The 27,854-nt window shown below is 34.8% G+C and overlaps 1 protein-coding gene across 10 annotated transcripts in view; it reads left to right on the top strand.

The window, feature by feature from the left end:
* HMBOX1 (homeobox containing 1) overlaps positions 1-27,854 on the top strand; it is a 174,623-nt gene that overhangs the window by 73,083 nt on the left and 73,686 nt on the right. For all 10 annotated transcript variants that reach the window (XM_024746921.1, XM_024746924.1, XM_024746920.1 and 7 more), the window contains exons 2-4: positions 5,590-5,669; positions 12,584-13,060; positions 20,769-20,854. In XM_024746921.1, the coding sequence (XP_024602689.1) occupies positions 5,647-5,669; positions 12,584-13,060; positions 20,769-20,854 (586 nt within the window). In that variant the 5' untranslated portion in view covers positions 5,590-5,646. The remainder of the gene's footprint in view (positions 1-5,589; positions 5,670-12,583; positions 13,061-20,768; positions 20,855-27,854) is intronic.

Below are 27,854 nucleotides of genomic sequence, written 5' to 3'. Positions count from 1 at the left end.
TTCCAGGTCATTTACCTGTTCTTCTGCCTCAGTTATTCTGCTATTGATTCCTTCTAGCGTAGTTTTCATTTCAGTTATTGTATTGTTCATCTCTGTTGTGTGTTCTTTAATTCTTCTAGGTCTTTGTCGTCTGTGGTATGTGTTCTCCAGTCTGTGAGTCACCCACCCAGCAGTTATGGGATTTGATTTTACTGTGATTGCACCCCTCCTACCGTCTCGTTGTGGCTTCTCCTTTGTCTTTGGATGTGGGGTATCTTTTTTGGTGAGTTCCAGTGTTTTCCTGTCGATGATTGTCCAGGAGCTAGTTGTGATTCTCATGTTCTCACAAGAGGGAGTGAGAGCACATCCTTCTACTCCGCCATCTTAGTTCCTCCTCCTTTAGTAGATTTTTAATTACCTTTAATTTGTGCTATTTGGTTCTACTCAATTCATTTCTCTTGGGTCAATTTTGTTATTTTCTGTCTTACTGGTAAAACATTTTTCTCTTCGGTTTTCAAATGAATTGCCAAGAAATTGCATTTGTATTTTCTTAGCTTTGTCTTATTTTTTCTTTTCTTTTTTTTTTTTTTTTTTTTTGCAGTACGCGGGCCTCACACTGTTGTGGTCTCTCCTGTTGTGGAGCACAGGCTCCGGACGCGCAGGCTCAGCGGCCGTGGCTCACAGGCCCAGCTGCTCCACGGCATGTGGGATCTTCCCAGACTGGGGCACGAATCTGTGTCCCCTGCATCGGCAGGCGGACTCTCAACCACTGTGCCACCAGGGAAGCCCTGTCTTATTTTCTTAATTCTCTCCTATACTTATGATTTCTCTTTTCATTTTGACTATCGTGAGTTTTCTCTCTCACTCTTTTTTTTTTCACCCCCTTATTAGACTCTGATTCTTTAATCATGTTTCAGAGAGCTAGCTTTTGGACTTATTTACGCTTTTATAACTTCTTTACTTTATATTAATGTCAAATAGTATCTCTTAGTTCCTTCTTCCTAGTTCATTTTGATACAGTTTGTATTTTTTCTAATTTCTTATTTACTGGGTTCCCCCCCGCCTCTGCCTTTTAAAAATATTAAAAGCTATTAAGGCCATAAATTTACTTCTGAATACAAATTTTGCTAGGTCACCTGAGTTTTTATTATGATTATTAAATCATAGCTATTTTTTGTTGTAGCTTACTATGTAGATCATAATTTCTCTTTTGATTTCTTCTTTGATCCAAAGATTATCTAGGTCATCTCGTCATTTATAACAAAATATTTTTGGTACCTTTTCCTGAATTTTCTATATTACGTATCTCTGAAATTAGTTTATTGTTAATATAATTTCTGTTTTTTGTTTTTTCGAACTATATTTGTCTCTTCTACAAGGTATACTGAAATAACTCAGTATATTTGTATCTTTTTAAAAAATTTTTGAATTTTAATTTTTTTATACAGCAGGTCCTTATTAGTCATCAATTTTATACACATCAGTGAGTGTATTTGTATCTTTAAAAATAAAATTATTAAAGCTCTAATAAGTTTTGCTTTATTACCTGCTGTGTTATTTGGTATATACAACTTTATAACTCATATTGGTCATAAACTGTATATTTTACAATTGTATAATCTTTATCCTACTCGATACTTTTTTTAACTCAAATTTATTTAATTAATTTATGTATTTGGCTGCGTTGGGTCCTCATTGCTGCTCATGGGCTTTCTCTAGTTGCAGCAAGCAGGGGCTACTCTGTCTTTCCATGTACAGGCTTCTCACTGCAGTGGCTTCTGTTGTTGCGGAGCACAGGCTCTAGGCACGCAGGCTCAGTAGGTGTGGCTCGCGGGCTCTAGAGTGCAGGCTTAGTAGCTGTGGCACACGGGCTTAGTTACTCTGTAGCATGTGGGATCTTCCCAGACCAGGGCTCGAACCTGTGTCCCCTGCATTGGCAGGTGGATTCCTACCCACTGCGCCACCAGGGAAGGCCCCACTCAATACTTTTGACCTTGAAATTATACCTCGATTGATACATGTTTCTCTGCATTTTTTGCAGAGAACAAAATAAAATACTATTTTCCCCAAAAGATCCACATTTTTCTCCCAGGTGTCTTCTTGACCATGAAAAGATGAGACCTTTAGAGTACTTTTATTTTCTGCCTCTCTTCTGTTTTCCCCTTGTTCTCTTCTTTCAGATCTTGGGAGTACTTTTACTTCTGCCTCCCTCCATCTCCCCTGCCTACAACTCTTTTATTTTGAATAGATTGTTTAGTACATCTTGAATAGATATCTATTAAAATTTCTTTGGGGATAAAGTCCTTTGTTTCAAGAGTCCTTATTTATCATGTAAGTTATACATTCTTAGATATTTGGTTATTATCTAAATGTATATTACATGATATAAACTGAAAGATTCGTTACTTATATTACCCTTTCTCATCATCTTCCCTGTTACCATGTCTCTATTCTGGTTTATTTTTTCTTATTTAGAACCCTTTCTCAATTACTTTTCTCAGTTGGGGTAACTGAGAAAATATACTCTCTCAATTCTTCCATATTTGCAATTTTTTTTATATATCAAAGTGTAAGTTTTGTTGGTATGGAATTCTTTTCTCCTTGTCCCCTGTGAATGTTATTCAACTCTTTCTTTCTCTTTTTTTAAAGTATAACAGATTAGAAGTCCAATGAGGAGCTGATTTTTTATCTTTTATAACTTACTTGCTTTTTATAGCTGGGTGCTTAAATATGATTCAGCATCCTTGAACTTTTATCCCTGATACCTTTTAATGTGCATTTTCTTTTATTATAATACTCTATTTTTTGCAGTAATAAAATATACATAATATAAAATTTACCATTTTAACCATTTTTAAGCATACAGTTCAGTGACATTAAGCACAGTAAACATTGTTGTACAACCATCACTGTCATCCATCTCTAGAACTTTTTCATCTTCCCAAACTGAAACTTTGTACCATTAAACAATAACTCCCCCTTCCACAGCCCCATTCAAGCACCATTCTACTTTCTATTTGAATTTGATGACTCTAAATACCTCTTAAAAGTGGAATTACACAGTATTTGACCTTTTGTGACTGTCTTGTTTCACTTAGTGTAATGCCTTCAGGGTTCATCCATGTTACTATGTCAGAATTTCCTTGTTTTTTAAGGCTGAATAATATTCCCTTATATGTTATGTGTGTACCACATTTTGTTTAGCCATTCATCCATTGATGGACATTTGAGTTTGTTTCCACCTTTTGGCTTTTGTGAATATGCTGCTATAAACGTGGGTGTACAAATATATTTTCGAGTCCCTGCTTTCACTTCTTCTGGGTATACACCCAGAAGTAGAATTGCGGATCTTATGGTAATGTGTGTTTAATTGTTTTGAGGAACTGCCATACTATTGTATTTTCCATAGTGGCACCACCATTACACATTTTCATCGGCAGCACACAAAGCTTTTATTTTATCCACATCTGTGCCAATCCTTGTTATTTTCTGTGTCTTCATTATAGCCATTCTAATGAGTGTGATTTTAATATACATTTTTAATCTGTCAGTTTAAAAAAAATCTGTCTCCTATGCTAGGAGGGCTCTGTGACGTTGAACCTGAGAGTAGAGAACTCATAGCACCATGCTTGCTTGGTCTTCTGTTCTTAGAATATTTTATTTTTATAGAATATTTTTAGCCCATTTATATCTGAAATATAAATGACATGAATTCAGTGATTTGCAGTTATACAGGTCTGTATCAGTGTCTTAATCTCAGTTTCCTCGTCTGTGAACTGAGGGTCTTTGGTGATTTACTTCCTAGATTGTCTGATTCAGCTGTAACATCATTCGCATACTTACAGAATAGGTCAGAATTACTGCAAGGCATTTACCAGCCCTCCATAGATAGTGGAAGTCCTCCCTTTCTACCTGTCTTCTCATACATACATGTTAAAGGCCAGCAACACATTTCTGCTTATTCCCTAATCATCCTTCATAATCTCTTTTAATTGTTCCTTCTCCCTGATTCTTTCCTCCACTGATTCTAACCTCCCTTCACACTTTGGTTTGGTGGAAGTCTTATTCTAAACTTCAGATAACAGCTGAGATCTCACTTGAAGAAGTCTTCCCAGTTCTCTGTGACCTAAATTAATTTCTAAATTGTTATTCTCATAGACCTTGAATTTTTAGACTTATCACATTATGCCTTTTATTAGAAGGATGTGTGTGTGTGTGATTTTTATTTGACCCTTCCCCATAGTTTAATAAGGTTCTACACTGCTGGGACCATATCTTACTCATATTATGACGTTGTGCCTATGTCAGGACAAGTAAGTACTTAGTATATTTTAACTGCATTTGAGCAAGAGTGGAAAAAACGTGTATTGACCAGTAATCAGTTTTGTGGCTTGGTGTTGCTATTTTGTCTAGGAAATGTAATCAACAATATTTTCAGTAGATTTTCTTTGTATTTTATATCTACCTTTTAGGACCGGCGTTTCTTAAGTCAGCAATAAAATTAACTACAGCAGGAACTTCATTAAAGCTACAATTTAGGATATGAAATATGAAAGATTTCTAACTTTATCCTGTACATTTCACATATATCATTAGTCACTGTTAGACACTTTGGTCTTGCTTTATATAATTCAGTGCTGAATGTGTATTTTAATGAGAGAGTTTTTGACATCAACATTTTTAACTTTCGTCTAATTTATAATATTAACTTTGAGTTCATGGAAATAGCTGCCTCTATAGGTTATGGTTTGAAACTGCTAATAAGTTCAGTCAGTAATACATGATCTTTAGCTCCTAAACTGTGAATGGTAGATTTCACTTTTTGTTCAGATCTATGTCTGAATTGAAAGGGGTCACAGTGTCTGAATGCTGAATAAAGCAGTAGAATGCTAATCAGAAGATAGAAGTACTAGACTCACTCCATTATTAACTTACACTCTGTTCAGGAATCGACATGGGTATTGGTGTCTTTTTTAAACTGGTATTAATAGTCTCTGCTACTTGATAGTTTGTGAAGTGCTTCATCACCACCATTTAAAAAATGTTTTAAATTCTTGTAGTGTTTTGAAGTAGTTATCTATTATCCCTGTTTTATAGATGCGGAGATTGAGACTTAGAGAAATTCAGTCACTGAAGATTTGGCTAGCAGTAAAATAAGTAATAGACTTGGAACTAGACCCCAGGATTTACCCCACAGTTAAGACTGTTAGCTGCAATCATGCTGTGGTGTGTTTTTTTGTTTATAGGATTCTACATAAATGCACTGATGTTATTATCAACAAGTTATCTTGAATGTCACTACAGTGTGTGTATATATATATATTCCATTGCATGTTTAAATCTGTTTCCCTCAGTGGTGTCTGGTAACAGATTAAGCTTCAGGGGTATGATTTTCATTACTTTTTCCAAGTGAATGATTTTGAAAGCTATCAAAAGCATTTTTCTATTTTTAAAATTTTCCTTCAAACCGATGTTTCCTTTTAGAATTACAAAATAATTTTAAAATCATGATTATCTGATGTTAACTGTTAATCCTTAAGTATATAATTAAAATTTTTGTTCAATACTTGATTAAAAACTATTTCTGAATTTTCTGTCTTTATTCCACAGAATGATAAATAACGCTGATCATCTCTAGAAAAGATATTAATTCACCTCATGTAAAGTATGCTCAGTTCCTTTCCAGTGGTGTAAGTATCTAATTCTTCTCTTAATTTTCATCCTCTCAATTGTTTTAGTAAAATTTAAAAATCATTATGATTATGATCCACAAATGACAGCAGGCATTTGTAGAGTTGAAAGAATTTTTTCATAGTTATGTGGTAAGGAATGAATTTTCAAATCTATCAACTTTCTCTTTTACCATTTCTGTTTCAAGTTTGAAGTCTAACATTAATTTTCAATTGAACATAAAATTACATATAATTTTAAACTGCTTAATAGCCTAGAAATTTGTGAAACAGATGGCTGGTATTAAATACCTTGTGACAAGCAGAATATTGGAAGAATGCTACCTTAATGCTGCCTTTTGTATGCAAACTACTAAACACCTTAGCCATTTCCTTTACCTACTGGGGATAATAATGTAGTTAAGTCTGTTAGCTAATGTAACTGGTAGACTTTCTTTGGAGTCTGGCAAAAAATACAAATTGGATGGTGGTATTATGTAGAGATTTTTTTTTTGTGCTAGGACATGAGCTGTAACCACTAGTTCATATTAAATAGGCCTCTGAATAAAAGTATTCTAGAGTAGATAAAGTATCTATTAGCTCATTAAGTACATCTTTAGAGTCTAGTGCAGAGTGCCTTTAGCGTAAGCATTTTCTAAAATTTGGTCCAACCAATATTTCAATTAAATTCCTTCTGTTTTGGTTGACAGTTCTATAATCCAGTAAGTAGACATTAAGATAGATTTTCCTTGTTATTTAGGTTTTCTGTTAAACTTTTTTCTTCTCTCATTGGCTTTATCATATATCTAAAAGTCTCTGGAATAGGCCAGGTGGTGTGAACTGTAGCCTGAGTTGCTGCTAAGTAGCTGTGTCCTTGGGAAAGGGAAGACACTGTGTTTGCTTTGGGCCTGAGTTTCCCTTTTTTAAAAAGTACAATTTATTTGTTAATGGCTATTTTCTATAGCCATTAGAATGTAATTAAGCATCGTGAGGCCGGGAATTTTTGCCTAATTTGTTCCTTGTTGCATCCTCTCTCCCTTGTACATGGTCTGACACATAGGGGTCACTCAATAAGTGTTAGTTGAATGATTTTTGTCTAAATGGTCTCCTGTTCTCTGATTGCACACCTAATTTATATCTCCCTCTATAAACTTGCATGTTTTTATCAACACTAGGATTTTATTTTCCCAAATGTGTATAAGGTGGCTGTAATTTAAAAATTTCAACCTTAATTAGTGGTAATTTAAAAATAGCTATTAAAGTATGATTGTAAATTGAATATAATCTTATTTTTCTCAAAATCTTTTTATTATGAAAAGAACATTTTTATACTATTATCTGTAGTCATAGTCTCTCTTCTCTGCGTTAGTCAGTTCTGCCATTGGTTTGAATTATAGAATCATTTTACCATACTGTGAAGCTCAATCCCCAGCAAATCTTCATTTCTTACTTATTCTCACTCTTGTCATTTTCTTACTTTAAAACTGCCTCTCCTTTGATGGTAATGATAATTGTGTGTGTAATGTGCCATAAATAGTAAGAAGGGCCTTAGTACATCTTTAGTTGGTTAATATTATGACTGATGCAATAATGTGTTAAATCATCATGGAATAAATACCATGTATGACAAACAAAACTAATACATGACTAGACCATATTTTGCCTAGTCATTCTAGATAAAAAGATAAAGACAGCAGTCAAGCTGAAGAAAATGCTGTGTTATCCAATAAGGTCTTATTATCTGTTGATGATTTACAGGTAAGGTAGTTGTGTCATTTTTGCACATATGATTTCAAGATAAATCATTTGTGAATGCTTTAACCTTCATGATTATAGGATTTAGTTTAAGAAAGTATGTTCTGGACCTCGGGCCTTATCCAAGAAGGGTTTACATATCCAAGTAGGGGTAAAATTTATTGTAAAATACGTTTACTATTATGGTCTAATAGTATGGTCTTTTAGAATGTCAGTTTATGAACTGAGGCATAATTCCTGAATTTAATTGTTCTTTTATGCTTCAGACATTGTCTGTGTTATTACAGTGTCAAAATTCTTCTCACATCATTTTCAATTACTGTTGGCCTGAGTCTGCATTCAGATTAGTAATTTGAAGTAAAAGATGTTCCTTATCCTGTGAACAGTTCTTCTGCTACATAGGAAAATTAATTCAGTTCTTACATGTTATCTTTTTCTGTTATAAAAGAATTGCTGGTATCATGGACTTAGATGACCTTTGTAGGTCATTTTAGCCATAATTTCATGATTATGCACTTAAACTAGGTGAATTATAGGAAATAAAATTTGAAAATGACAGAATGTGTACCTTTGTTTATGTTAATGCCACTGGAATATTGTTCTCAATATCCAAGAAAGCTTCTAATCTTGGCATTTTCTCAGTAAAATATTGTACCTTCAGTGTCATATGCATGATTTGATCCTGCTCATTATGCCACTATCATTCTGCTCTATAGGAGTCATACATTTTATTCTAGCAATTGTAGATCTTTTTACTTAAGGTATATCTTTGTATTAGGGACCTCTCTTGGTGCAAGGCACAGACATCTAATTTAAACAAAGTGAAGCATAAAGGGAAGTTTATGCTCTTACATAACAATATAGCAAGAAGAGCAGGAGTGGACTTCCGTGGTGATCCAGTGGTTAAGACTCTGCGCTTCCACTGCAGGGGGCACGGGTTCAACCCCTGGTGGGGAAGAAGAGCAGGGATGAGGTAGGGGCTTAGGAATGACTAGAACAAGGGATATGAACACTGTAGAACTTTCCCCTTTGCTCTGCATTTCTTCGTATGCCTGCTTTAGTTTCCTATAAACTAGCTTCTTCTGCATGGTGAGGAATATACCAGACTAACATCTTCCCACAGCTGAGCACAGTTACAGTGACTGTCCATCTTCCTTCTACTCTAACCTGAATATTTTGAGGAGAACAAGGCTTGGTTTCCTTGTGTGCCCACGCTGTTGGCCAGAAGGTAGGGTATTTTGAGTGACATCCCCAAGAACATGTGATTGGAAACAATGAGGCATTCTGTGCAGACAAAATAATAGGTGCCTTCTGTTATCTCCTTTTATGACTTTGGATTAAAAATGTTTCCCATAGTCAAGGAATCTGAAATAACATAATATTACATTGCTTCAGATACTGTGGAATCTTTAGTTCTGGTAGTTCTAATATAAGCTTTAGGATGGATACTTTTCAGTTAACAGGTTAAATTCTTGTAATTTATTTTAGTTTTATGCTAATATATACAGAGTGCTGTTCCATACAGAGAGACATTTGAAGAATTATATACAGAATACTATCTGCTCTGATATAAATGGGATAGGAAAATATCATAATTGATTTTTTTTGTCTGTATAATAAAACAGTCCTTGAAATCTCGTATCTAAACAAGGTCAGTTTATGATGAATTTTGAAAGTATGAAGACCTTCAAAGCATGAAGTTAGCATTGGACAACTCCATTTTCAAGAGAAAAGAATAATGTACAGAAACCTGAATTTACCAAATCATTAAGTTAAGAGGTAAATTATTTGGATTACTAAAGGGATTTGGCAGCTACTTTTAACATTTTGTTTATTTTTTATGTTTTTGCGGTACGCGGGCCTCTCACCGCTGTGGCCCCTCCCGCCGCGGAGCACAGGCTCCGGACGCGCAGGCCCAGCGGCCTTGGCTCACGGGCCCAGTCGCTCTGCGGCACGCGGGATCCTCCTGGACCAGGGCACGAACCTGCATCCCCCGCATCGGCAGACGGACCCCCAACCACTGCGCCACCAGGGAAGCCCTTGGCAGCTACTTTTAAAAAGAACTTCCTAGGATTAAGAATTAATGTGTTACTAAGCACTTGATAGAAAGGACCAAGGGCTGAGGGTTAAGATAGAAACTAAAGTGTCAAGTGTCTCTTATAAGCCATTAGGAAAATGTTTACAGAGCTTTTTCAACAAATTTTGAATGTAATATACCTACTGAAAAATGTACAAATCAGTAGTGTACAACTTGGTGAATGTTCACAGCTAATGTACCTATGTAATGTAACTAGCATAGAACAGAACATTACCAACACTGCATAGCATTTTAATAATAGAGCATTTGTGTTAATAAGCAGGGTTCTTTTGACATCAGTTAGGAGAAAAAGTAAATGAGTTACTCTGGTTGAAAGTTTTTTTTTTTTTCTCTCTCTCCCAACTAGCTGATGGTATGTTATGGGGGGTGTGGGGGAGGGGGTGGTATATGAAGCTAACAAGAAAATTAGCAGAGTACAGTTGTAATTGCCAAAAATTTAGAATAGCTAATAATTGGCAGCCGTCCAGGTGTCCGAAATAGAATGGCTAAACAAAACTCTGGTATATTCCTACAATGAAGTACTATTCAGTAATAAAAAGGAACAAACTGCTGATACATACAACATTGTAGATGAATCTCAAAAACTTTATACTGACAGAAGCCTTACACAAAAGAGTACATAAAAGTTCCATTTAGATGAGGTTCTGGAACAGACAAAACTAATCTGTCATGGGAAAAAAATCTGAGCAGTGATTGCCTCTGAGGGAAGAGGACAGGGACTGACCAGGAAGGGGCATGAGGGAACTTCCTGGGGTGATGGTAATATTCTGTAACTTCATAGGGGTTTGAATTTCACAGGTGGATGTACTTCTCAGAACTCATAGATGGTAAACATAAGATTTTCATATTTTATTTTATCTAAATTTTACTTCAAGAGAAAAACTACCTGAACAAATACTGAGCTCTAATTAATGATATACATGTGGAAGTATTTAGGGGGAAGTGTACAGATGTCTGTAACTGATTTTGAAATGCATCAAAAGATGAGATGAATAGAGGGATGGATGCATAAAGGAATGGATGGATATGTAGTAAAGCAAGTAAAATGTTAATGGTAAAATCTAGATCGTTAGTGTATGGGCATTCACTGTAAATTTATTTCAACTTTTCTCTGTGTTTAAAATTTTACATTATAAAACCTTGAAGGAAAAAAACTAGGCAATCAGGAAAGAATGTAATAATCATGAAAACAGGACTTTTATGATGAATAGCTTGTCACAAATGAATATTGGAAGAGGGCAAAAGAAAATGTTTATAGGTATAAGGCAGATACTGTGGCCCATGGGCACAAATGACCTGCAGCATGTTATTTTAGGTCCACAAAATGTTTGTTTTTATTTTTAATGAGCCTGTCTCTAAAACTAGAACTGTTTCACATAAAAATTATAGATTTCTGCCTGCTTATTTTATTTATTTTAAAATTTTATTTATTTATTTATTTTTGGCTGCGTTAGGCTCTCTCTAGTTGCTGCCAGCGGGGCTACTCTTTGTTGTGGTGCGCGGGCTCTAGGCACGCGGGCTTCAGTAATTGTGGCATGTGGGCTCTACAGCACAGGCTCAGTAGTTGTGGCGCACAGGCTCATTTGCTCCGCGGCATGTGGGATCTTCCCGGACCAGGGATCGAACCTGTATCCCCTGCATTGGGAGGCGGATTCTCAACTGCTGCGCCACCAGGGAAGCCCCGCCTGCTATTTTTAAAAGGATTTAGAAGACAAAGCAGTCATTGCAATAGAATAGAGACTCCAAAGGTAGATACAGATTTTTGTGGAAATTTTGTATATGATAAAGGTGGCATTTCAGACCAGAGGAGAAGAGATGTATTACTCAGTAAAGCATATTGGACAAATGAGCTATCCATTTGGGAAAAGATAAAGCTCAAATCCTTTCACACTCATTAGGTAAATATAAATTCTAGATGGAGCAAAGATCTTAAATATAAAAAACTGTTACTAGAACCACTAGTCCATCAGTAGGTTTTATCTAAGTGGTTTAAACTGGAGATTTAAAGGACAAAAGCCTGTGTCCCATATCATTTGATTCCAGTAAGTCCTGCCATATATTGGAAAGCAGAATGATGCATGCTTTTGGAGTCAGTAAGGTTTAAATCTTTTCTATGTCTTAATCAGACTTTTTTGCAAGCTACAAAAGCATTGTGGGCCTTAGTTTCCTCAACAATCAATCAATCAATATAAAACTTAAAAGAAAAACTACAGAGGGTTGTCGTCAGGAACTGAGATTATATGACATGAAACTCTTGCCCAATGCCTGCCTAGAGTGCATGTTCAACAAATTTTTAGTATAGAGGGATAGAGAAATAGATCTCCAGCAGCTTAGGGGAACTGGCCCAGAGCAGAAATTTACCTGGAAAGGATGAGAAAATTCTTTGACATTTATTTCCATCAGCAGGCACTTACTGAGAGCCTGCTGCATGCCATGCAACCTATTCGGCACTAGAACTATAAAAATAAAAATAGAAGAAATTCCCACTTAAAAAAATCTTAAGAAAGTCAGGTTTTATAAGAAAGGAATTCAAGTAAGAATTTTTATGATATTTGACAACTCCCTTGAACTTCATATTGTTATTGACTCTGAGACATTTTCTGGTGTGCTACAGTATCTTGTGTTAGTTAAAGGAAGCATAATGGAGAAGCAATTTCCTAAGAAAAATGAATAGTTCAGTTTGGCCACAACCACGAAAGATCCATTTCTTGGGATAACTATTAAGAGAGAATACATTACAGAGATGAAGTACTCATGAAATTGCAAAGTGGTGGGTGAAATGGTGCTTGATAAATTTTTTTGTGTGCCTCTCTTTTCCATTTAAATATTCTTGCTGGTTGGGCTAAGCTTACCAAACTGTTTGTCTACAGTAAATGAAGTCGCAGAGTTCCTAGGTCAGTTTTGCTGATAAAACAAAATATTCCTGTTATTATAATATGATAATAATAATGTGTTAATCATTTTCAGTAAACAAGTTGATATAGAAATCTTTTAGCTTCTGTGCATTCTCAATACATAATGATATATTCTTTGGTAGATATTGTAAATAAAGGAACTTTAAAAAAAATTTTTTTTGTTTTAGTTTGCTGGAAACCATGTCTCACTATACAGATGAACCCAGATTTACCATAGAGCAGATAGATCTGCTTCAGCGCCTTCGACGTACTGGAATGACTAAACATGAAATTCTCCATGCCTTGGAAACTTTGGACCGTCTTGATCAAGAGCATAGCGACAAGTTTGGAAGAAGGTCCAGCTACGGAGGAAGTTCATATGGGAATACTACCAACAATGTTCCAGCATCTTCCTCTACAGCTACAGCTTCCACACAGACCCAGCATTCTGGAATGTCCCCATCACCTAGCAACAGTTATGATACCTCCCCACAGCCTTGTACTACCAATCAGAATGGGAGGGAGAATAACGAGCGATTATCCACATCCAATGGAAAGATGTCACCAACTCGCTACCATGCAAACAGCATGGGTCAGAGGTCATACAGTTTTGAAGCCTCAGAAGAGGACCTAGATGTAGATGATAAAGTAGAGGAATTAATGAGGTTAGTTCCTTTCTTATTCAGAGTCCTCCAAATGTTTATATTCTTAAGACTGATTTTGAGTAATGACGCTGTATTTCAGCTCTTTACCTATAAGAACTGTGATGTCCCCTCCCCCTTTAGTGATAAAGAAAAAAATTAAAATTTTTATGTTTTTAATTCAAAAACATTTAATTTTCTTCTCTACTTAAGTTCTTTCTCTTTGCTGCTTGATAAGTCTTTTCCATTCTCTCTGTTATCAAAGCAAAGGTTAGCCTTCTCTTTATGGCTCTAATCACTAACATCTGAATTTTCTGAATTTCTAACAAACACATTATAATCCTTAAATCCATTGTAAGTACTTGTTCTGATAGGTTGACTTTATCATGATATGTATACTCTTAATTTTTCCCTCCAACATGCCAAACAACAAAATAATTTTGAGCATCTATTTAAAAAGCAATGTTCTTAAGCAGAAAAATAGACATGGTTTCTACCCCTAAGAAGCTAAAGTTCTAATTTTAGCAATAGATGCCATACACACACACACACACACACACGCACACACAAATTTAATATTATCTATTACAAAATAAGTGTAAACACTTAGAGTTTGAAACACTGAGAAAAGAAGTCCAGTTTCAACAGAGGTGATTAGGAGAGGCTTCACCCTGGACCTGGGACATTTAGAGGGCAGCACTGATGTGCTTTCCATTGTTGTGTCTCCAGGATCTAGAACTGTCCTTAGCACATGTTAAGGGCTTAATATGTCAATTGAATGGAGGAATTTGAGCTAAGCTTTAAAGGATAGCTTCTGTTTTGAAATATAGGAGCTTTATTTAAAGTTAAGGGAATGGTAACAGGTAGAAAAGGCAAGACATGATTAGTCTTATAAAAACTGCAGATTGGCTAGATATGGTAATAAGAATAGTATATTAAGAGGCAGTACAGATTTTGGGAATATTTGAATTCCATACACATAATTTATGTTTAACTTGGTGGAAATTAAAGGAGTTCTTACAGGTCTGTAGGAGAGAGTTGATAAAAGCATTGTTTTCAGTAGATTATCGCTACTGTAGTAGGGAGGAGAGCCTGCAGGTAGATTAGTTACAGTATATATGAAAGAAACCGTAGCAGGAATTTGTGAAATAAAATTATAACCTAGAATTATGAGTTGTAGTTCTTCTGTAAGACTTTAGGACTTGAAGATAGTATAATGGTGACTTAATACTGCCATATGGAACATCTATCCTATAGTACCACAAAGGTAAAATATCTTTTGAACAAACTGTCCTGAATTTATTTTTAGGGTGGAACTGCCATATAGGGAATTCTGGGCTAAATGGACTATTGTATCTATTGTGTCAGCCAAAAAGTTCGTTTGGTTAATGAATATGTTCAATAAAGTTTTTGGTGGAAATGAAAAAGGTCTTTTATTTTTACTTAAAACCGAATGAACTTTTTGGCCAATCCAATAGATTTCAACTTAATTCCTGTAATGACTAGTTTCATAGAGCAGCTACAGGACCCTATTATTTAAGCTTTGTGAAACTTAGAAATATAAAAGATCAGCTTGGCTTTTAATTCGTTTTCACTTGCTTAAACAGCTGGCCAAAGTTTAGATGTTCCTTTTGAATTTAACATCTATATGACTGTCAAGATTAATAGAGAGGACCATTTGGGCAAATAGAAGTTACTTTAGTAGTTAAAATGTAAGAAGGTTAGCTTTTAATTATGCTAGTAGAGTGGGTATCAACAATAAAATTTGTTAGAATACTAGCCTGATTTTTGTTGTTGTTGCCATCGTTAATCAGTTTTAATGAGCTTTAAACACAATAGTTAGTTCCCAAATGTGTGTTAGCCTAACAAGAAATTTGGGACAAAAGTCTCTGGAAGATTGTCCAGAGTCTAAAACTTGACTATAATGATCTAAAAAATTGACTATTAACTCTAAGGTTATCATAATGTTGTAGGTCAACTGTGTCCTCAAAATAAACAGAAAACCTATTTAGCCAGGACTAGGGTTTGTAGTTAAATCCAGCAATTACACACATTCAAGTGTCATCATTAGATATATATGTGTTTATAATTGTTATCAGTATTTAATTTACATACATCCTACCTTGTTGTATAGGTAGGATACTTTACGGCTTCTTTCTTAGAACTGCTCCTGTGGTGTCCTCTACTCATGTAGTGGTCTTGTTGAACCTTCTGGCTCTGTGGTCCTCTGCCATTGTGCCCTCACCCACATCTGCACTCTAACTTTGTGCCCACCTCTTGTTTTTCTCAAGTTTGCAAATAGTACCAATCCTTAGGTTTGAGGGAGAAGTTGATTACATGACTGGTTTCAACTTTTAATCATTACAACCATGCTGTGTGTGAGGTAGAGCAGAGAAATTGAGATTCACAAAAAATAAGTAATTGACCCAAGAAAACTTAAATATTAAGTGGTAGAGCTGAATTCTAACCCATGTCTTTATTACCAGTGTGTCTGTCCCTGGTATCTGTTGCCTCTGTAAATAAATTTTCCATGTGTGTAGATTTCAGTAAAATTTTAGGAATGGTGGTTAATGTAACTTAAGACAAAGTGTGAAAGCCATAATGGACTTACCCCCACTCTTCCCCCACGTGATATTTGCCACGTCAAATCAATCACTTACTAGCCTAATGAGTTTTTATTTGGTAGAATGTTAGAGAAAGTTTTGGTAGTGAATCTTTCTGAGTACCCTATGTCCACATAGGGCTACACTGCCCTTTGCCCACTCAACACTGTGGTGATACAGTGGGTTGGATTTGGTGGTCTCTAGGTGGGGAGAATGGATCCCTGAATGCCTTCCTGCCTCCTTTTCTACATGTGTCATATGTAATTCACCTCTTGTATGCTTACATTCCCCAACCTCCAGAGCACTCAGCCGTAAGATAGAGCTTTCAAATTTCATAATCCACTGGGTCCACGAACTTAACTCCTAATAATTTCAAGGTATACAAAGGAGGCTTTTTCTTTTTGTAAAACTTGATTAATTTGTAACTGTATACCTGATTAGCTTGTTAAGAATCAGAAAGAGAGTAAATGCTACTTTTTCCATTTTTGGATTGATCAGGGTTAAAAAAAATGAAAGGGAAACTAGAATGTGAATTCTCAGCAAATTGTTGACTATAACATTTTAGGAAGGGATTTTAAAGCCAGGAGCTAGAATAAAGACCGATTTTCCATGTTAATATTTTTTAAAAGCATCTGTTAATATATATGTTTATATATAGGTGTATATGTACATCTGCTAATATAATAGTGTGTACCTATTAAAGTGTATCTGTCCTATTGTGTATATATAAAATAACAATCGAAATGAGGCTTAATCAGAATTAATAAACAATGTCATATAAAAGATACTATTCCTAACTACCCACGTCATGAGTGTTTAGTATGTTATCTAGGATCCTGAGACTTTCTTCTGAGTTGGTTATCCATATGCCTAGTAATAGCTTATTTACTTGTGTAGGTAGGGATTTATGTTCTATAAGACATAATAATCAGTTACCATGTTGTTCACACAGATAGAATAGCTTTTGTTTTAACATTATCTTTTAAAATTCTAAATTATGCTTTATCTCCATGAGCAGAAATTAAAGTGAAAAGGTTTTTATTCATATGTGAAAGAATTTGTGTGTAATTATATTTTCCCACCTGTGAAATAGTCTGTCTTGGTAGGTATTGCTCCATCTCTGGAAGTCTTTGAGATAGATGTCTACTTTAAAGGGTCCTACAGAATGTGCAGTGTATATCAACCAAGAGAATATGGACGCTCTTAAAGCAATACCACTTTTAAACATTCAGTCTTTAATAGCCTTTGTTCCAGAAAAGGAAGTATTACCGTTTTGAGCTAGTATACATAACTCTCTTCCATTCTGTTTTGGGAAGCTTAAACATATTTGATATTAAGAATTTAGAGCTGTTTTATAAATTATCTAGATCAGGTTTTCCATTTTACAACCTTTTATCTTCAACTACAGATTTGTTCATTCATGGAACAAATTAAGCTCTATTATATGCAAACCCCATGATGAATAAGACACAATCTTTGTGCTAAAGGACTTTGTAGGCTAGTAGGAGAGATAAGACCAGATCAGGAGCAACTATAATACAGAATAGCATGTAATATATTCACATGTGAGTAGTATAAACAAAATGGGAAAGTTAGTTATTGGAAGAAAAGATCTTTTTTAGCTCTGAGGATCAGGGAGAACTTCTCTGAATAGGTGGCAATTATTATTATTTTAAGATGTCTTTAAAAAGGGTAATTTCACGAAGAGGCATTACTGAGTGTATGTGAGTGGTTAGATACAAATAGAGTGGTAGTTCATCTTGGAAATAAACTGTAGAGTCAAAGAAAGATCAGCCTACACTTCACTTTTATTCCATAAGGCTGGAGGAGTAGAAATCATGAGAAGTGTGAGATTTTATAAGATAAGGGAGGAAAAGTGGATTCATTCTCCTTAAAGATGTCAAATTTTAGATGAAGAGAGGAAGTAAGGAGTAGATGAAAGAGTTAGATTTGGAGTCAATGAAGGAGTTTTCACACCAGGAAATTGGTGACTTCACAGGGTACAGTGTGGACAACATTAGGAGAGGCAGGTCATTAAAGAAGGTGGAATGAGTGAGGGGGAATATGTGAAAGTTTAAAGAACAAATTTAACCCAGTAGAATGGAAGTTTTTGAAATACATAAAACATAAGAGAAATGTTATGAATACATAATATTCTCTTATGAAATACATAAGAGAACTGGACACAGTGAAAGTTAAATGCTGTTACTATTTTGAAAATACCTAGTGTAACCAACCAAATGACACAACACTTGTATCTAAATCTAAATTGTATAGAAGTCTTTTCATGGTGCTTTAAAATACCCAATGCAGATGTTTACTTCAGTCTTACGTACTTAGAGCAGATCGTTTGTTTATTCTTTTCCTGGGATTCTTTCCAGGGTATTATAAAATAATAGTCATTGTTTATGTAGTGCTTTTACAGTTTCAAAAAGTTTTACATTGAAGAATTAAAAAATTTTTTATACTATATACACACACACATTTGATATTAAACTTTGTTTAAATTTAATTTCACTGCTTGGAGAAAAATCTTAAAAGGCTTGTGGTGGGGGGTATTAATGTTCTCATTTTACCAGATGATGCAACCAACTTTATTAAATGACTTGCCCAAGCACACTCTTATCTTTTAAGTTTTATGTTTTTCTTCAGCTTGAAAAAGCTTCTCTCTGGTAAAGCAGTTGAGTAAAGCGGTTTTTTTGGTTTTTTTAAAACTCATTGTGGGTGCTTAGAAACTTGTCAAGGATCTAAAAATATAGTCTCTGAGAGAGGGTAAGTGAACTGCTGCTCTCTTGCAGACTTTTTGGGGTTCCTTCTGTCTTGCTGCAGTCCTTGGTAATATCATACTGCAGGGCTGTGAATAATTCACAAACCCTACTGGAATAATTGTGTGTTATCTCCTCTTTGTGACTTAGTCTCTAGGTGAAATTGATTTTAAATAAATTGATTTAAATTCCAATTTAAATCAGTAATCAAGAAAATACCATTTAATCATTTTCCCCACAGAAGCACATTTTTATTTAACCTTAATAGATAGTATCTTAAACTCAGTTTTCATTTTCCTAGAGGGACAGTCTATACATTGAAATGCAATGCTTTATTTAAATTTTTTCAGGATAATTTTGCATCTGTATCAGAAACCAAATGATTTGGTTGTTTTATTTACATAAGCCAATTGAAATAGATACTGCTGAAGTTTATCTTGCTCTACTGATTGTTGATGGATATTTGACAGCCATATGATAATGTAGACAGTTATTTTGTTTGACATTAAAATGTATTTCTTTGTGCCTTTTTCTTTCAGATACATAATTTTTAAATGAGAATGATACTTTTCAAAGAAATATTTCAAATATAAATAAGCATTGTGGAAGGAATCTAGGGAGTATCTAGATCAGTATGAGAATTTTCAAATATTGGATTAGGCAGTGGCCTCTTTCTTTTCTTCCTTTGGGAATCTTTTTGATTAGGATTTCCAGCCAGTAGATGAGGAGTAGACTGGAGCTCCAGGTTGGAAGCTGTCCCTACTATCACTTCTCTGCTCTTTTCCAGAATTCCTCAAAGGGAGCATGGAATTCACCAACAGAGTGTACAGCTCCTCCTCAGCAAAGGACTGCAAATCTGCTCTGAGTGAATCACAGCTGATTCTTAGGGGATAGGATACTTTCTTTCCTTGTTCCAAATAATCTGTAGAGAGACTTGAGCTCCTATAAGGAGTCTGTGGATCATTCACAAAATGATTTGTAAAGATGTCATGATCCCTTTGTCTCAGATCAGGGGTTCACAAACTTTTTCTGTAAAGGGTTAGATGGAAAACATTTTAGACTTCGTGGCCAAGAGGCAAAGTCGATATAATATAGATACTTACGTACAAGAGAGAAAGCAAATGGTCACAAATTTTTATTTGCAAAATTCAATATAGAATAATTAATAATTGAATACAATTTTTAAAATACAGGCCTACTAATGAGAAGAATGGAATTTTTTGGTAGGGAGAGGATAATATTTTGCTTACTTCATGTTCAAAGTTAGTATTCCCTGTCCTCAAATTGATTGTGAATGTTCATCTGTGAAAACTATTCTTAGCTCATAGGTTGTATAAAAACAGGTGGGAGGCCAGATTAGTCCATGGGCCATAGTTGCTGACCCCCTGTGTTAGACCATAAATTGCCACTCTTCTGTTACTTTTGAGCTTGAATGAAATTCCATTTATGTAATCCTTTTGAACATTCAAAGAGAAATTGGTCTTTAAGGCTTTAAGTATAATTTTTACTGAAGTATTCTGTTTGTTCTGGTGGAGAAACAGAAGTCTTGCCATTCATTGTCATTCTAGTGAATGTCTAGTCTTTTGAGAATTTGTTGAATTTTTAAATAAGTAAAAATTTATAAGGCATCTAGTGAAGGAAAAATTAGGTCTATAATATGTAATCCCAAGGACACAAAATATAGTGTAGTTTTAAGTATTAAGCATTCTGTATATTACATGTACTAGGAAATTAATGTCTTTTATATTAAAATTTTATATTCAACCCATCCTGCTTAAAATTTTTTTGGGTTATTCAGGACAAAGAAGGCGAATTAAAAGGCAGAGCCTTCTTAAAATGGCTAATAATTTAGCAGTTGTGAGAATGATGATTTCTATTCCTTTAGCAAAGGTTTTCAAATGAACTGAACATTATTTATGCAGTTGCATCGTTAACATGCGAAACCACAATCTACTCACAACTGATTTTTGTTTGTTGTTGTTGCTTTTTATTTTTCTAGGATTTCTGTCTGTGTAAGATATATTCATTACCCAGTAATGAAACTTTGTATATACCATATGGCAGCCTTGTTCCTAATGTGAATTATAAACAGCATGCGATTAACCGTCCTCTGGTATGAGACTGATATCTACTGTGGCAGTCACTAAAGCGTCTGTCTGATGGTGTGATGTTTTAGGACTTGAATATTTGGTGTTTCTTGGTTTGTTTTAATTTCATATTTTCACACAAGCTTGGTCTGTTTACCTTTATTTTTGTGTCCTTTCTTTCTGTGTTCTCCCCACCTCTCTGCTTCACCTTTCTTAGCAAAGATGAGGATTTCTACCTTCAACATACATTGTTGGTCTTGTCTTCTGTTTTTGTTAGGAGGGACAGCAGTGTGATAAAAGAGGAAATCAAAGCCTTTCTTGCCAATCGGAGGATTTCCCAAGCAGTTGTTGCACAGGTAACAGGTAAGAGCTGAAGAGCCCTTTATTCTGGAATCTTGTCTAGTCTCTGCCTTCTAGTGCAGATGTTGGAATATTGCTTGCATTTCTGCATTGCCGTGCAGATCTGTCAGTTTAGGCATAATAATGTATGCCTGTGATTTAAAACCCATTGTCTCCGACATCTTGGAACTTTTCCAGTGACTTTTTTTTTTACTTGTGCTAGTAAATTTTACAGCATTTGTAATAAGCACAAAATTCCCTATTTTATGGCTAAAAAAGGATTCTCTGGTTTTCTTGTAATTGTGACAGAGCTTATGACACATGCACATCCAACTGCTATCTACATTTCTTATTTTTAAAAGCTTCACAGTCCTCCAAATCCAATCCCTGATTTTACCGATTAAAAAATGATTCATGAGAGTAAAGGAAGTTGTGTTTTTTCAACCACTTTTCTGTATGTGAAAGCTTTCCTCAAAGCATTACTGAGAAGATAAGAATTACCAGTGTCTTCTCTTTGTTTTTTATATCCCATCCCATTACCCACCCCACCGCAGCCCCATCCTGAGTATGTGGTGTATATGTGTCATTCTCTATTCAGATGGCATTTTTTATGGAGTTCTTGAATTTTGGGGTAGCATGTGTTTTCTTTGTTGGTCTGTAGTCTTCCTTTCTTGGATATCAATGATTTATAAGACCTTAATAAAATCAACTATGTCTTAGTCATGAGAGGAACCAGAAACTCTTTCAACTACATGTTGTAGTTGATACATTGTTGTGTGTTGTACATTGATGGATATGAAAATTAATTTGTTCCTCCCCTTCCTTTTTTTAACATGCCACTAGCAGCTCTGTGACTTCGGGCTTTTTAGCCTCTGCACCTCAGTTTCTTACTTCTACAATGATATAGTTGGATCTGATCTTTAACAGTACCTTCCAATTTTAAGATACTATTTCTATTCTCTAGACATTGATACATATTGAAGCTCATTTACCTAAACGGTTGTTATTGACCATTTATTTGGTTAAAAATGAAACTTGAGATTTCAGAAGTCTTAAATTTCACCCCAAGAATCTAAGGTCAGCCAATCTTAATATGTGTGTAACATATTACACTAGTAATGCATTTTTATAAATGACACTTCCGTTCGTGGTAAAAAGAAAAAAATTTAATTAAAGGCATGTCCCTTCGCCTAGAAATCTTAAACAAAAGGACAGTGTGTGAATTTAATTTTTGTAATCTTCAGTTGTTTTTCAGTAGGATATTTAAAATAAATTGTTACCTTTATCTTCAAGGATTAAGGCATGGTGCTAAGGGCATTGTAAGGGCAAGTTAAGTGGGTTTTACCAAAACCCACTGATGTGCACTATGGAAAGATGGAGCGTTGTCTTTCAGGACTTTTATTTCAGCCCCCAAGATTAGTAGCAATAGTATCTTCTAGCTTGTCAACCTCAAAAAAAAAAAAGACAAAATTGTACTGTTATAGACAGCATTATAAAGTTGATTTTGCCCAAGTGGAAATATTTCTGAATGTCTAGAATACCCTGAATCTTGAATCATCTTGGACTTTTTAAATAATGTCTTTTGAAACCCATCAAACGTTGATGCAAATTATAACAAAATACCTTTAAAAGGAATTTCTTAGCCATATCTAAAGCATTAGTTATACCATTCATCAAATCCTGCCTTTTTGGGGTTTTTGTTTGTTTGTTTTGTTTTTTCTATTCAATATTTTTCCTTAAGTTTTTTTAAAACTTATTTTCTACTGGAGTATAGCCAATTAACAATGTTGTGATAGTTTCAGGTGTACAGCAAAGGGACTCAGCCATACATATACATGTATCCGTTCTCCCCAGTACTGCCTTTTGGAAAGGGAAATTAAAAGATGTTTTAGCATCTCGCTACTCAAAATGTAGTCCATGGGACAGCAGTATTGGAAGCTTATTAGAAATGTAAAGATACAGAGTATCATGCTATACCTACTGAATCAGAATTTACATTTTAACCAGATCTCCAGGTGATCTAGGTGTGAGAAGTGCAGTTCTAGGAGACTGGTAAGCTTTCCTGATGCTAATTTCAATGGATTGGCACTGTTTAACATTGCCCCAGTCAGTGACAGTCATCATGATGCCATCTCCTGTTTTTGAAAGCAAGAGTTGAAATTTTTACACAGGTATTATCTGTTGTAACACATGGACTTTTCTTTTGCCACTGTAATCATAAGATTTGGTACTGTTAAAACTTCTTGCTCACATTTCTGCCTCACCCCAACTTATTCTTCCTCCTCTTCATTCCTAGTCCAAAAGCTGGTCCATTTCCCCTTGATCAGATATCTTTAATGTTCTCCATTGTCTAGAAAATGAAACGCTTTATAATCTACTCCAGCCTTCTCTTTATATCCTTCTCCTATTCAGTATAATCCCTAGCTGGATTCAGGTATGTGCCATTTTTAGTATTCTGGTCACCTGGATGCTAATAAATCGTTGATTGTGCCTAGGATACCTTCACCTCCTCACCTTGGTCTTATCAATTCCTGTTTATCAACATTACCTCAGTTATTATCCTCATTCTGACTTCTTTGATCACTTTAGCCCATGTAGACCTCTCTTTTTTCTGAAATTAATACACTTAGTTTACCACCCTGAGATATTAAACCTCATTTCAGTTCTGCATTTTATAGTAGTATTCTTTAAAAGCAGAGATCTTTCTTAGACCTACTCAAAGAGTCTAGCATTGCACATACTCTCTGAAGATCTCATGTTTACCTAGAAAGGGAGTATTGGTGAAGCTAACACAAGCTACACATGTGAAAATTTATCCAGTATGACTTTGTCCAGTGGTGTTCCCCCTCTAGAAATATTAATTTGCTCAACAAATGCAGCATTAATTCCTGCCCTTAAGAAATTTGTATTTTTCTTTTATCTACTTTAATTATTTACATAAGGCAGGGGAATGAGGATGATTTATAACCAGATTGGTTCATTGTCCCTTTGGTCAACTAACTGCATTCACGTATTTCTCATGTATTACTGTGTTACATTTTCACCCAGCCTGTCTAGCCATCAAACTAAACTCAGGGGCAGTGCTTTTCATTCCAGAAAAGACATCCAGCTAGAGAATGGTGAGTTAGTGAGAATCAGTATGAAGCTTGGCCCTCATAATTGGCCCACCTGAGATAGAGTGGCCTGAGTGAGGAAGCCTTCCAGGTGCCCAGGGCTCACTCCTTGGGGTACCTGATTAATATATAGGCACATTTTTCTGTCTAAACAAATTAATCAAGTGTATCTTAAACGAATGTGTACCTGATGAAATCTACCACAAAATAAAGTTTAGGATATGGTGCTCTGGAATCTGTCCTGTATTAGAGTCTCTTAAAGTCAGTTAAGTTTAACTGTAATATGTGAAATAATGAAATAAATCAACCTTGGGATAAAAATGAGAACGAGTGGTGCATAACAAAAGGAAATGCTAAATAAAAATGTGTAGTGAGGTGCAAAATTATAACACATGGGCTTGTTCCAGAAACAAAATACAGAGGCTTCTTTTTATAGATTTGGAGGATTTCTATAATAAGATAAACAAGAAGTTCATGGGTGGGGTCTGTATAAATAATATCCTACTGATAGGAAAAATGACAGTATAAACAGGATATAATAACAGTGCCTGCTGAATTTCCCAGCATGTTATTTGTAGCTTTTTTCACAGAGTCACAGCTGCTCCCACCAAGGGTGGATTTTTACCTCTGTAAGAGGTCGAGCAACTTTCTAAATTCTCACTAAGAGTGGTGGGGTGGGGAACATACATAGCCTTTGCTTTAGTAATAAATACGTATGTTTTATATTCACTTTCAGGGTGAAACATTTTCTTGGGCTATTAGAATTCTTAAAACATGATTTTCTTTTTAAATGACCTCTGGGAAAAATCACGCTGGCAGAATAAATGAGTAAATGGGCAATGCTTGAGTGAGTGCTTATCAGCTAAATAAATATACTAATTAGATTCATGTCCTCTTAAAAAATAAATAAGTGAAAGAAGAAAAATTAATCATCTCTGAATTTTAAGAAATTTATCATAATTCTGTTTTCTTGAATGATAGCAGTATAATGGAAAAGTGACCATTAAACTTTTGAATCCCAAAATTCTAGTCCTTCTGTCAAATAGCCTTGTGATCCAGGACAAATCACGTAACTTCTCTGAGCCTCAGTTTCTTTATTTATAAGACGAGAGGTTTGACCAAATGTTTTCCAAGTATCTTTTCTAGTTGTCAAATTTCCGTTCTGTTTTTAAACTGTTAAGTACATTTAACAAGTATGCATGTTACCCCTATCTAGTGACTCTCATTCCCAAAATGTAAGAATTTGTATAAAGAGAAGCTCTGAAACAGTTTCAGAAGTGTTCCAGCTGTATTCAGATCACTTCCCTTTTCTTAGTTATCTTTAAAATGAAGAGTAAAAGCACTACATATTCAATTTAATTTTGATAATTTCTTTACAAAGTAGAACTTCAGACCAGACACTAAAAACCAACTAAAATGTCAATATACCTTTTTTTAAAAATAGACTTTATGTTTTAGAGTAGTTTTGGGTTCACAGCAAAAGTGAACAGAAAGTATAGAGAGTTCCCATATACCTCCTGCCCCTCCACACACACACAGCCTTCCCTACTCTCAGCATCTTGCACTAGAGTGGTACTTTATTATAATATGAACCTACGTTGTCACCCAAAGTCCATAGTTTACTTTAGGTATAGATAGTTTTGTACATTCTGTGGGTCTTGAAAAAAGTGTAATGACTAGTATCTACCATTATAGTATCAGAAGATGATACTGTAGTTTAATTGCCTGAAAATCCTCTGTACTCCACCTATTCATCCTTCCCTCTCTCTCCCCTAACCCTTGGCAACTGCTAATCTTTTTACTGTCTCCATAGTTTTGCCTTTTCCAGAATATTATCATATTCTTTTCAGGTTGGCTTCTTTCACTTAATAATATGTATTTAAGGGTCTTTAATGTCTTTTCGTGGCTTGATAGTTCATTTCTTTTTAGTGCTAAGTAATATTCCATTGTCCAGATGTACCACAGTTTATTTATCCATTCACCTACTGAAGGACATCTTGGTTTCTTTCAAGTTTTGGCAATTATGAATAAAGCAGCTCTAAACAAGTAGAATTTATATCTATATTAGAAAAGCAGTGTTGGTAGGGCATAAGTCACAGACTATGGTATTGTCCTATTATAATACAACCAAACATAATTATAATGCTTATTTAACAAGATTTTATCAATTCCTACCTAATGAATTTTACTAGTTTTATGTAGAGCTCCACTATGAAGGCTATTATCTGTATAAAATGCACAGATTTCTGTATATGAGATGGGACTTGTGTCTCCAAATTGAAAAGGTTTAAAGCTTTAATTTCTATTAGGAGAAAACTTCTTTTCAAATATAAATGTTTTTGCAGAGTGCATTTTAGGATTTTCCCTTGTCTTGCAGCCTCTGAAGAATAAGAACAGATGTTGTCCTATGGTTCCAAAAATTCTTACTTTTATTCTCATTTTCTTCTATGTTCTGCAATTTGTTGCCAAACTGTTTTCTTGTAAACATAACACATAAGGTTATCTTTCTTTTCCGTAGGAAAAAATCCAGGCTATATATCTGAATACCCATATTTTCTCACTTTGATGATGGCTCTGAAAAATTGGAGTGAAAATAATTTCAGAGGACACTCTTTGTTGTTAGAAAATCAGTTTTCTACAATTCTTGAAATTTATTATCCTACCAGGGCTTTTATCATCTCAAATGCAATGTACAGGGACATACATTTTTGGTGTTAAAAAACTAAGGAAGGTTGGTTTTCAAGTATAAAATAAGATTTCTCTTCCACCTGTATTTAAAAGTAGAAACTATATTTTAAAAACTTTTATTCTACCACAAGCTTTGACAAAAGTGATTTTAAAAGGTTAGACACAGATGTGGTTTTTTCCCCCTTCAGTAATTTTCACTTTTGTTTCTCCCCAATTCTTGCTTGCTAAGATCATGGAGAAAAGTCTGTACTTAAGGTATAATATTCCTTCAACAGCTTTATGAAATCCGTCTTACCTAACGTAAGTTAATTTTCTTTATATTAAAAAAAGCCTACAGTGAAAAATGACAGAAAGAAGAAATACCCTAGTAAGAGTCAGAAAGTATCTGTGTCTGATAAAATAGCATAACCTAAAGTTCAGCTGTAGTCAGTATTATAAATAACAACCTACAGAAGAAGGCTCTGAAGGGAATGGAATAAATACCACTTTTTGTAAACTACAAATATGGTCTTTTATACATTAAGGAATTATTTTGTTAACTCTTGAAGTTTACTCAGGGATAGATCTTAAATCAAAGAATTTGACATCAGTTGCTACATTTATTTAGGTGAGGAACTGAAGCTTGAACTAACCAAGCTGGAGGGCCTTGATATCTGAGAGACCTATAAAATTTTGAAACAATCATTCAAATTCTTATGGCCTTAAGAAAGCTTTTAATATCAGCGTGTGTCAGCTTCAGCTAAATTTAACTACAGTTGATCCTTAGACAACAGGGATTTGAACTGTGTGGGTCTACTTCTATGTGGATTTTGTTTTTCAATAAATACATACCACAGTGTTTCACAGTCCACGGTTGTTTGAATCCACAGATGCAGAAACTGCCTATTTGGAGGGCCAGCTGTAAAGTTATACTTGGATTTTGGACTGGGCAGGGAGGTCAACACCTCTAACCCCCAGGTCAACTAACTATATCATTTGATCCTCACAAAATAAACTTTTTTTTTTTCACATGGATGTCTAATTGTTAGAGTATCATTTTGGGGAATAGTCAACAGTTGTCAAGACACTAGTCTTTCCCTATTAAATTACATTGGCACCTTTATCAAAAATCAGTTGAATGCATATGTGTGAGTCTGTTTGTGGGTTCTCTCTTGTTGTCCGTTGGACTTTATATCTATCCCTGTACCAATACAAAACTGTAAATTACTGTAAACTTATAGTAA

The sequence above is a fragment of the Neophocaena asiaeorientalis genome, unplaced genomic scaffold (assembly GCF_003031525.2).
Source record: "Neophocaena asiaeorientalis asiaeorientalis breed wild unplaced genomic scaffold, Neophocaena_asiaeorientalis_V1.1 scaffold633, whole genome shotgun sequence".
Classification (NCBI taxonomy): domain Eukaryota; kingdom Metazoa; phylum Chordata; class Mammalia; order Artiodactyla; family Phocoenidae; genus Neophocaena; species Neophocaena asiaeorientalis.
Note: the sequence above shows the minus strand (reverse complement) of the source record. Positions and strands in the feature narration are given on the sequence as shown.